Source organism: Macaca fascicularis, chromosome 8, assembly GCF_037993035.2.
Source record: "Macaca fascicularis isolate 582-1 chromosome 8, T2T-MFA8v1.1".
Classification (NCBI taxonomy): domain Eukaryota; kingdom Metazoa; phylum Chordata; class Mammalia; order Primates; family Cercopithecidae; genus Macaca; species Macaca fascicularis.
Window position 1 is genome coordinate 42658323 of NC_088382.1, and position 12555 is coordinate 42670877.

The 12555-nt window shown below is 36.7% G+C and overlaps 1 protein-coding gene across 1 annotated transcript in view; it reads left to right on the forward strand.

Moving 5' to 3' along the window:
- Positions 1–12555, forward strand: part of LOC102121434 (disintegrin and metalloproteinase domain-containing protein 32) — a 170976-nt gene that overhangs the window by 131103 nt on the left and 27318 nt on the right. The window contains exon 17 of the mRNA XM_005563131.5: positions 3986–4072. Within this exon, the coding sequence (XP_005563188.4) occupies positions 3986–4072 (87 nt within the window). The remainder of the gene's footprint in view (positions 1–3985; positions 4073–12555) is intronic.

Sequence of the window (12555 nt, forward strand, 5' to 3'; positions counted from 1 at the left end):
TTCGTTTTTAAAACTGAATGCCTTTAATAGCACCCAAGTCACCTCTTGAATGCTTTGCTACTTAGAAATTCCTTCCACCAGATATTCTAAATCATCTCTCTCAAGTTCAAAGTTCCACAGATCTGTAGGGCAGGGGCAGAAGGCTGCCAGTCTCTGCTAAAACACAATTAAGAGCCACATTTGCTCCAGTTCCCAACAAGTTCCTGATCTCCATCTGAGGCCACCTCAGCCTGGATTGTATTGTTCATATCATTATCAGCATTTTGGTCCAAACCATCTGACAAGTCTCTAGGATGTTCCAAACTTTCCCACGTGTTCCTGTTTTCTTCTGAGCCCTCCAAACTGTTTCAACTTCTGCCTGTTACCCAGTTGCAGAGTCACTTTCACGTCTTTGGGTTTCTTTTCAGCAGCACCCCACTCTACTGGTACTAATTTACTGTATTAGTTTTTTTCATGCTGCTGATAAAGACATACCTGAGACTGGGCAATTTACAAAAGGAAGAAGTATAATGGACTTACAGTTCCACATGGCTGGGAAAGCCTCACAATCATGGTGGAATGTGAAAGGTACATATTGGCAGACAACAGAAGAGAGCTTATGCAGTGAATCTCCCTTTTATAAAACCATCAGATCTCATGAGATTTATTCCCTTTCACAGGAACAGCACAGGAAAAACCTGTCTCCATGATTCAATTACCTCCCACTCGTTCCCTCTCACAATATATGGGAATTCAGAATGAAATTTGGCTGGGAACATGGCCAAACCATAACAGTCATACCTTGAGGAACTAGAGAAACAGGAACAAACCAAACCCAAGTCCAGCAGAAGAAAATAAGTAGCAAAGATCAGAGCAGAAGTAAATAAAATGGAAACAATCAAAGGAAAAATAGATGAAACAAAAGCTGGTTCTTTGAAAAGATAAGCAAAACGCATGGACCATTAGTGAGATTAACCAAGAAAAGAAGAGAAAGGTCTAAATAAGTTCAATTAGAAATGAAATGGGAGATATTACAACCTATACCATAGAAACACAAAAGATCATTGAAGGCTACTGTGAACACCTTTATACACACAAAATAGATAACCTAGGGGAGATAGATAAATTTCTGGAAATATATAACCCTCATAAATTAAATCGGGAAGAAATAGAAACTCTGAACAGACTAATAACAAGCAGTGAGATTGAAATGGTAATAAAAACCATTACCAATGAAAAAAAAGTCCAGAATTGGATGGATTCATAGCTGAATTCTGTCAGAGATTAAAAAAAGAACTGGTACCAATCCTACTGAAAATATTTCAAAAGATAGAGAAAGAGGGAATTTTTCCTAAATTGTTCTGTGAAACCAATATCACCCTAATATAAAAACCAGGAAAGGAAAGAACAAAAAAGGAGAACTACAGAACAATATCTCTGGTAAACAAAATGCAAGTTTTCTCAACTAAATACTAGCCAACTGAATACAACAGCATATCAAAAAGATATTCCACCACGATCAAGTTGGTATCATACCAGAGATGCAAGGTTAACATATACAAGTAAATAAATGTAATACAACACATAAGCAGAATTTAAAACAAAAATCATATGATCATTTTAATAGACAAAGTAAAAGCATTTGACAAAATCCAACATCCCTTTATGATTAAAACCCTCAGAAAAATTGGCATAGAAGGGACATACCTTAAGGTAATGAAGGCTGTATACAACAAAACCACAGGCAACATTGCACCGAATAGGGAAAAGTTGAAAGCATTTTCCCTGAGAACAGGAACAAGATAAGGATGCCCATTTTCATCACTTCTATTCAACATAGTACTGGAGGTCCTAGCCCGAGCAATCAAACAAGAGAAAGAAAGAGTATTCAAATTGATGATGAGGAAGTCAAACTGTCACTGCTTGCCAATGATATGATCATATACCTTGAAAACCCTAAAGACTCATCTAAAAAGCTTCTAGATTTGATAAATGAATCAGTAAAGTTGCAGGATACAAAAGTAATGTACACAAATCAGTAGCACTGCTATACACCAACAGTGACCAAGCTGAGAATCAAATCAAGAATTCAACCCCTTTTACAGTAGATGCAACAAACCCCCCTCCCCCAAAATACTTAGGAATATACCTAACAAAGGAAAACTATGAAACACTGCTGAAAGAAATTATAGATGACCCAAACAAATGAAAACACATACCATGCTCATGGATGGGTAGAATAAATATTGTGAAAATGACAATACTGTCAAAGGAATATATAAATTCAATATAATTCCCATCAAAATACCATCATCATTCTTCACAGAACTGGAAAAAACAATCCTCAAATTCACATGGAACCAAAAAAGAGCTGCATGGGCAAAGCAAGACTAAGCAAAACAAAAAACAAAACAAAACAAAACAAAACAATAAAACCCCAAAAGCAAATCTGGAAGCATCACATTACCCGACTTCAAACTCTGCTACAAGGCTATAATCACCAGAACAGCATGGTACCACTATAAAAATAGACACTTAGACGAATGGAACAGAATAGAGCTCCCAGAAATAAAGCCAAGTACTTACAGTCAACTGATCTTTGACAAAGCAAACAAAAACATAAAGTGGGGAAAGACATCCTATTCAACAAATAGTAGTGGGATAACTGGCAAGCCACGTGTAGAAAAATGAAACTGGATCCTCATTCTCACCTTATACAAACATCAACTCAAGATGGGTCAAAGACTTAAATGTAACACCTGAAGCCATAAAAATTCTAGAAGATAACATCAGAAAAACCCTTCTAGATATTGTCTTAGGTAAAGTGTTCATGAGCAAGAACCCAAAAGCAAATGCAATAAAAACAAAGATAAATAGATAGGACTTAATTAAACAAAAAAGCTTCTGCATAGCAAAAAAAAAAAAAAAAAAAAAAAAAAAAAAAAAAAAAAATCAGCAGAGTAAACAGACAACCCACGGTGGCTAAGAAATGTGGTATATAAATACCATGGAATCCTACTCAGCCTTAAAAAGGAACAAAATAATGACATTTACACAACCTGGATGGAGTTGGAGTCCATTATCCTAAGTGAAGTAACTCAGGAATTGAAAATGGAACATCATATGTTCTCACTCAAAAGTGGGAGCGAATCTCTGAAGATGCAAAGGCATGAGAATGATACAATAGACTTTGGGGACTTGAAGGGAAGTGTGGGAGGGAGTAAGGAATGAAAGGCTATACATTGGTTACAGTGTGCACTGTTAGGATGATGGCTACACCAAAATCTCAGAAATCACTACTAAAAATCTTATTCATGTAACCAAACACCACCTGTTCCCCAAAATATTTTGAAATAAAAATTAAAAAAGAAGAAGTAGTGAAGGTTAAATGGAACTGCGGCCTTGTTCCAATCTGACTTGCATCCTTATGAAAAATAGATTTGGATACACAAAGAGACACCAGGGGCTTGTGCACGTAGAGGAAAGGCCATGTGAGGACATAGGGAGAAGGCAAGTCTAGAAGAGAGGCCTCAGGAGAAACCAACCCTGCAGACACCTTGATCTTGGACTTCCAGCCTCTAGAACTGTTAGAAAATAAATCACTGTTGTTGAAACCACTTAAAGCTATGGTACTTTGTGATATCAGCCTAAGCAGACAATATAATATCCTTATTTAGATGTTTGCTAAAACTCTCTTATTATTTAAACACTGGACTTTTTGTTATTGTTTTAATTACTCTGCCTTAGAACTACATGAAGAAACATAGTAATAATAATATCAATTTAAAATGCAAATAAATCACAAATGTCTTTTCTTGCAAAACAAGCAAACAAATAAACAAAGAACAAACAAAAAACACCCTTCTGGAATGCAGCAAAAGCAGTACTTAGAGGAAAATGTATCATTGAATGGCTATGCTTTTATATTACATAATTACTTACTGTAATGTTATGATGGCTATACCCCTCTGACATGGAAACTTTTTTTTTATGTGTTGTTCTTTAGGTTTGTGTAAATCGTCAATGTGTAGAATCCAGGAAAATTAAGGCTACAGCACTTGTTTGTTCTGAATATACTTGTTCTGGACATGGAGTAAGTAACCACATGTTTCCCTCAATCACATTTCTTGGACACTTTTTTTGCATCACTTATTAATTTACTGACATTTTTTGGGTCACTACCATGTGCCAGACTCTGTTGCATCTAGCTTCAGTTGAGAGCTGAATTAAGTCATTAAATTCAGCAGCCATAATTAGTTACAGAAGATATTTTGAGTAGAATTAAATTGCTAATGACCTAAATATATATTGTTATAATTGGGTACTTTTCAGAGGGTGTTAAATTTTCTGATAAATACATTAACCTGGTTCTCAAAGGAAAGATAATTGTGATGTAATTCCTGTGTCTGTGAATATACAGGGATCATAAAAAACTATTGTTTTATTTATCTACTTTTAAAAATAGACTTTATTTTTTAGAGGAGCTTCAGGTTCACAGAAACTTTGGAAAGTAGAAAGTAGAGAGATTTTCCATATATCCACTCATCTTACAGAGGCACAATCTTTTCCAATTTTAACATCACACACCATAGTGGTCTGTTTGTTATAACTGATGACCTACAAGGACATATCATTATCACCCAAAGTCCAGTTTACATTAGGATTCACTGTTAGTGTCTCACATTCTATGGGTTTTGACAAATGTGTAATGCTATAGATCCATCATTATAATATACAGAGAGTATTTTCATTACTCTAAAAATTATCTGTGCTCCATCAGTTCATCCTTCTCTCTCCACTAACCCTTGGCAACCACTGATCTTATTACTGTTTTCCTAGATTTTTATTTTCCAGAATGTCATTTTATTGAAATCATATAGTATGTAGCCTTTTCAGATTGGTTTCTTTCACTTAGTAATATGCATTTAACGTTTCTCCATGTTTTCCTTTCTTTTTTTTTTTTTGAGACGGAGTCTCGCTCTGTTGCCCAGGCTGGAGTGCAGTGGCCAGATCTCAGCTCACTGCAAGCTCCGCCTCCCGGGTTCACGCCACTCTCCTGCCTCAGCCTCCCGAGTAGCTGGGACTACAGGCGCCCGCCACCTCGCCCAGCTAGTTTTTTGTATTTTTTTAGTAGAGACGGGGTTTCACTGGGTTAGCCAGGATGGTCTCGATCTCCTGACCTCGTGATCTGCCCGTCTCGGCCTCCCAAAGTGCTGGGATTACAGGCTTGAGCCACCACGCCTGGCCTTCTCCATGTTTTTCTATGGCTTGATAGTTCATTTCTTTTTAGTGCTAAATAATATTCCATTGTCTGAATGTGCCATAGTTATTTATCCACTCATCTACTGAAGAACGGTTGCTTACAAGTTTGGTAATTACAAATAAAGCTGCTATAAACATCCTTCTGCAGGTTTTTGTGTGGACATAAATTTTCACCTATTTTGAGTAAATACCAAGGATTGTGATTGCTGTATCATATCCTAAGAATATGCTTAGTTTTGTTAGAAACTGACAAAACATCTTTGAAAGTGGCTGTACCAGTTTGCATTCCCACCAGCAGTGAATGAGAGTCCCTGTTGCTCCACATCCAAGCCAACATTTTTTGTTGTCAGTGTTTCGGATTTTGGCCATTCTAACAGGTGTGTAGTGGTATTTCATTGTTGTTTTAATTTGCATTTTACTGATGACATATGTGAGGCGTATTTCATATACTTATTTTCCATCTATATATCTTTTTTGGTGAGGGACCTTTTAAATTCTTTTGCCCATTTTAAAAGTTGTTTGTTTTCTTGTTGAGTTTTAAGTTTTCTCTTAGTATTTTGAATAACAGTGACATATCTGATGTGTCTTTTGCAAATATTTTCTTCCAGTCTGTGGCTTATCTTTTTATTCTCTTAACAGTGCTTTTCACAGAGAAGGTTTTAATTTTACGAAGCCCAACTTCTTAATTATTTCTTGTGTAGATTGTGCCTTTGGTATTGTATCTAAAAAGTCTATGCAATACCTAAGGTCATCCAGTTTTTTTTTTTGTTTTTTTTTTTTTCTGAGTTATCTTCTAGGGGTTTTTTAGCTTTGCATTGTACATTTAGGCCTATGACCCATTCTGGATTAACTTTTTGAAGGGTGATAGGTTTGCGTCTAGATTCTTTTTTTTCCTGCATTTTGATGTCCAGCTAGCACCAATTGTTGAAGTTTTTGTTTTCTCTACTGTATTGCTTTTGCTCCTTCGTCAGAGATCAATTGACTAGATTTATGTTTGTCAGTTTCTGGGCTCCTTATTCTGTTTCATTGAGCCATTTGATTATTCTTTCTCCTATATCATATTGCCTTGATTCCTACAGACTTACAGTATGTTGAAGTTGGGTAGTGTTAGTCTTCTGACTTTGTTCTTCTTCTTTTAATGGTAACTTGACTATTCTTGATCTTTTGTGCCTCCATAGAAACTTTAGAATCAGTTTGTTGATTTCCACAAAACACCTTGCTGAGATTTTGACAGGGATTGTGTTCCATCTATAGATCAAGTTAGTAAGAACTGATATCTTGACACCATTGAGTCTTTCTATCCATGCACATGTAATGTGTTTTCACTTATTTAGTCCTTTTTTATTTCCTTCATCAGTGTTTTGTAGTTTTTCTCATATTGATCTTATATATATTTTGTTAGATTTATACCAAGTATTTCATTTTTGGGGGGAGGGGAGGCTAATGTAAATAGTATTATGTCTTTAATTTCAAGTTTCGTTTGTTCATTGCTGGTGTATAGGAAAATGATTGGCTTTTGTGCATTAACCTTGTATATTGCAACCATGCTACAATCACTTGTTAGTTCCAAGAGTTCTTCAAGTCTTTTTAGAATTTCTAAATTGCTGTTTATGTCTTATATGAACAAAGACAGTTTTATTTCTTCCTTCCCAATCAGTATACCTTTTTTTTCTTATTTTATTGTATTAGTTAGAACTTTATGATATTGAAATAGGAGTGGTGAGAGGAGACGTCCTTGCATTGCTTCTTATCTTAGTGGGAAAGTGTCTAATATCTCACCATTAAGTATGATATCAGCTGTAGGTTTTTTTGCTTGATATTTTGTTAGATGAAAAACTTTCCCTCTATTCCTAGTTTGCTGTTAGTTTACTTTTAAATCACAAATAAATGTTGGCTTTTATTTTGTTGTTGTTGTTGAGATGGAACCTCGCTGTGTTGCCCAGGCTGGAGTGCAGTGGTGCAATCTTGGCTCCCTGCAAGCTCTGCCTTCCCGGTTCACGCCATTCTTCTGCCTCAGCCTCCCGAGGAGCTGGGAGTACAGGCGCCCACCACCATGCCCGGCTAATTTTTTTTGTATTTTTAGTAGACATGCGGTTTCACCATGTTAGCCAGGATGGTCTCGATCTCCTGACCTCACGATCTGCCCGTCTCGGCCTCCCAAGGTGCTGGGATTTCAGGCGTGAGACACTGTGCCCGGCCCGAGTGTTGGCTTTTTAATATTAAATGCTTTTTATGTATCTATTGATATGATAATGCAATTTTTCTTCATTAGTTTATTGATGTGAGATGAAGTACATCAACTAATTTTCTAATGTTGAACCAGTTACATGCCTGGTGAACCCATCTCAGCAAACAATTATTTGTAACATCAATTAAAAATAAGAAAAATAAAAATTTTTAGTTTACTTTCACTTAATTCCTTCTCTAATACTATTCTTTTTATATAAATAACATTTGATGACCTTTGTGATTTTCATTCTCTCTGAAGAATCTCTTCTGACATTCATTTCAAAGGCAGGTCTACTGGTGATATATACTCTCAATTTTTGCTTGTCTGAGAGTCTTCATTTCCACTTTTGCAAGATAATTTCAAAGGATTAAATATTTCACTCATCACTCTTTTTGCTTGCATGGTTGCTAAAGAGAAGTCCAGTATAATTTTTATCTTTGTGCCTCTATAGATATGGTATTTTCTCTCTCTGGTTTCTTTCCCAATTTGTTCTTTATCTTTTCTTTTCTGTAGTTTGAAAGTTATTATGTCTAGGTATAAATTTTTGGCATTTGTCCTGATTTTTTTGTGGCAGGGGTTGCTTGATCTGTGATTTGTTGTAAGACATTAATTTTGGAAAATTATCAGCTGTTATTGCTTCAAATATTTCTTCTATTCCATTCTTTTTTGTCTTCTTGGTATCCTCATTACATGTATGTTATACATTTTTTTAGTTGTCTCACAGTTCTTGGATATTCTGTTCTGTTTTTTCAACCTTTTTTTTGTGTGTGTGTGAGCCAAATATTTATTCATTTCTTGCATTTGAAGTACCCTTCGATAACACCCTTGGCCTGAGACTCCTTTCCATAGTCCTTAACTACTACACAATTGCAACCAACCACTTTACAGGGTTTCCCCTCTCTGTCAGTTTTACAGAGGCCTACCCATTCTCCTGGTTTCTTGTTGTCATCAACCTTAATTAGGTTGATTTGGTGTTCAGCATAAAGGGCCTCCACCAACTTGATATACATAGGCTCATCACAGTTGGATGCAAGCACACAAAGATGAGCTTGGTGCTTGTCTAAGGCTTTGGCAGCTTCGGGAATTCCACGTGCTAGGCCATCGTGGATGTGGGCGGTCTTCAGCACCTCTTGTTGATGGGTGCAGCACAGCAACATGGCACAAGTATACATATGTAACAAACCTGCACGTTATGCACATGTACCCTACAACTTAAAGTATAATAATAATAAATAAATTAAAAAAAATAAATAAATAAATTAAAAAAAAAAAAAAAAAAAAAAAAAAAGAAGTATTAACGTCCATTACACCTCCAGTAGCAATGCCGTCCTCGGCCATGGCGGTGGGTTACGGGTGAAGCAGCATCTTGAACGCACGCGAGCCTCCGCCTCCGCGGGACTCCGCGGTGGCAGGGAAAGAGCAACCTTTTTTTTTTTTTGCCTTTTTAGTTTTAGATGTTTCTATTGAGATATCCTCAAGCTCAGAGGTCTTTTCTCATCTCAGCCATGATTAATCTATTAACGGGCCCATCAAAAGCATTCTTCATTTCTGTTGCAGTGTTTTTGATCTCTAGTACTTCTTTTTGATTCTTTCTTGGAATTTTTATCTCTCTGCCTACACTGCCAATCTGTGCTTACATGCAGTCTACTTTATCCATTAGAGCTTTCAGCATATGAAATATAATTGTTTTATTTATTTATTTTAATTTTATTTTTATTGACAATAGTGGTACCTGTTGTGGGGGTATAAATGATAATTAATACATTCATATAATTCATAAAATTATCTTAATTATCAGTATAATTATCTTATATCTTAATTATCTTAATTATCAGTATAATTAAGATATCCATCATTTTACCCATTTGTCTTTATGCTAAAACATTTGAATTTATTTTTCTAGCTATTTTTGAAATATACAATAGGTTATTTTAAACTCTGGTCATCCTACTGATGACCAAGTGTCAAAACACTTGGTCTTACTTCTTTCAAACTGGATATTTGTACCTATTAATCAACATCTCTTCATCCTCTCCTCCCATTACACATTCTGGCCTCTGGTAACCACCCACCTACTCTGTATCTTCGTGAATCCACTTTTTTAGCTTCCACATATGAGTAAGAACATGTGATATTTATCTTTCTGTGCTTAGCCTATTTCATTTACCATAATGACTTCCAGTTCCATCCATGTTGCTATGAGTGATGGGATTTCATTATGTTTATAGCCTATGTTTTACATTGTGTATGTATCCCACATTTTCTTTATTTTTTCGTCTATTCATGGACACTTCCATTGATTCTATATTTTGGTTATTGTGAATAGAGCTACAATAAACATGGGAATGCAGATAGCATTTTGAAGTGTTGATTTCCATTCTTTTGGTTATTTACTCAGTAGTAGAATTGCTGAGTCATATGGTAGTTCTGTTTTTAGTTTTTTTTTTTTTTTTTTGAGGAATCTCCACACAATTTTTTTAAAGTGGCTGTACTAATTTACATTCCCACCTACAGTGTGTGAGGCTTTCCTTTTCTCCACAGCCTCACCAGCGTTGGCTGTTCCCTGTCTTTTTGATAAAAGCCATTTTAACTGGATTGAGATTGTATCTCATAATTTTGATTTGCATCTCTCTCATAATTAGTGATGTTGAACATTTTTTCATCTACCTGTTGGCCATTTGTATGTTTTATTTTGAGAGATGTCTATTCAGATCCTTTGCCCATTTTTTTAATCATATAATTTGTGGAGTTTTTTCCTATTGAGTTATTTGAGCTCTTTATATATTCTGATTGTCAGTCCCTTGTCATATGGATAGTTTGGAAATATTTTCTTTTATTCTGTGGGTTGTCTCTTCACTTTGTTGATTGCTTCTTTTGCTGTGTAGAAGCTTTTTAGCTTGGTGTAATCCCACTTGTTTATTTTTGCTTATGTTTCCTATGCATTTGAGGTTATATCCAAAAAATAATTACATAATCAATGTCTTAGAACTATTTTCCTACATTTTCTCCTGGTAATTTTATAGTTTTGGTTCTTTTTTTTTTTCTTTTTTTTTTTTTATTATACTTTAAGTTCTAGGGTACATGTGCACAACATGCCGGTTTGTTACATATGTATACATGTGCCATGTTGGTGTGCTGCACCCATTAACTCGTCATTTACATTAGGTATATCTCCTAATGCTATCCCTCCCCCGTACCCCCTCCCCACAATAGGACCCAGTGTGTGATGCTCCCCTTCCTGTTTCCAAGTGATCTCATTGTTCAATTCCCACCTATGAGTGAGAACATGTGGTATTTGGTTTTCTGTTCTTGTGATAGTTTGCTGAGAATGATGGTTTCCAGCTGCATCCATGTCCCTACAAAGGACACGAACTCATCCTTTTTTATAGCTGCATAGTATTCCATGGTGTATATGTGCCACATTTTCTTAACCCAGTCTGTCACTGATGGACATTTGGGTTGATTCCAAGTCTTTGCTATTGTGAATAGTGCTGCAATAAACATACATGTGCCTGTGTCTTTATAGCAGCATGATTTATAATCTTTTGGGTATATCCCCAGTAATGGGATAGCTGGGTCAAATGGTGTTTCTAGTTCTAGATCCTTGAGGAATCACCACACCATTTTCCACAATGGTTGAACCAGTTTACAGTCCCCCAACAGTGTAAAAGTGTTCCTATTTCTCCACATCCTCTCCAGCACCTGTTGTTTCCTGATTTTTTAAAAGCATTTGCTTGTCTGTAAAGGACTTTATTTCTCCTTCACTTATGAAACTTAGTTTGGCTGGATATGAAATTCTGGGTTGAAAATTCTTTTCTTTAAGAATGTTGAATATTGGCCCCCATTTTCTTCTGGCTTGGGGAGTTTCTGCCGAGAGATCTGCTGTTAGTCTGATGGGCTTCCCTTTGTGTGTAACCCGACCTTTGTCTCTGGCTGCCCTTAACATTTTTTCCTTCATTTCAACTTTGGTGAATCTGGCAATTATGTGTCTTGCAGTTGCTCTTCTCGAGGAGTATCTTTGTGGCGTTCTCTGTATTTCCTGAATTTGAATGTTGGCCTGCCTTACTAAGTTGGGGAAGTTCTCCTGGATGATATCCTGAAGAGTGTTTTCCAACTTGGTTCCATTTTCCCCGTCACTTTCAGGCACACCAATCAGACGTAGATTTGGTCTTTTCACATAATCTCATACTTATTGGGGGCTTTGTTCATTTCTTTTTACCCTTTTTTCTCCACACTTCTCTTCTCTCTTCATTTCATTCGTTTGATCTTCAATTGCTGATACTCTTTCTTCCAGTTGATCGAGTTGGTTACTGAAGCTTGTGCATTTGTCACGTATTTCTCGTGTTATGGTTTTCATCCCTATCAGTTCTTTTAAGGTCTTCTCTTCATTGATTATTCTAGTTATCCATTCATCCATTCTTTTTTCAAGGTCTTTAGTTTCTTCATATTGGTTACATAGTTCCTCCTTTATTTCTGAGAAGTTTGATCAGCTGAAGCCTTCTCTCAATTCGTCAACGTCATTCTCCGTCCAGCTTTGTTCCATTGCTGGCGAGGAGCTGCATTCCTTTGGAGGGGAGATGCACTCTGATTTTTTGAATTTCCAGCTCTTCTGCACTGCTTTTCCCCCATCTTTGTGGTTTTATCTGCCCTGGTCTTTGATGATGGTGACGTACTGATGGGGTTTTGGTGTGGGTGTCCTTTCTGTTTGTTAGTTTTCCTTCTAACAGTCAGGACCCTCAGCTGTAGGTCTGTTGGAGTTCGCTTGAGGTCCACTCCAGACCCTGTTTGCCTCGGTGTCAGCAGCAGAGGCTGCAGAAGATAGAATATTGTTGCACAGCGAGTGTTGCTCTCTGATTCTTACTCTGGAAGCTTTGTCTCAGGGGTGTACCCCACCATGTGAGGTGTGAGGTGTCGGTCTGCACCTAGTGGAGGATGTCTCCGATATAGGCTACTCAGGGGTCAGGGACCCACTTGAGCAGGCAGTCTGTCCGTTCTCAGATCTCAACCGCTGTGCTGGGAGATCCACTGCTCTCTTCAAAGCTATCAGACAGGGGCATTTACCTCTGCCGAGGTTTCTGCTGCTT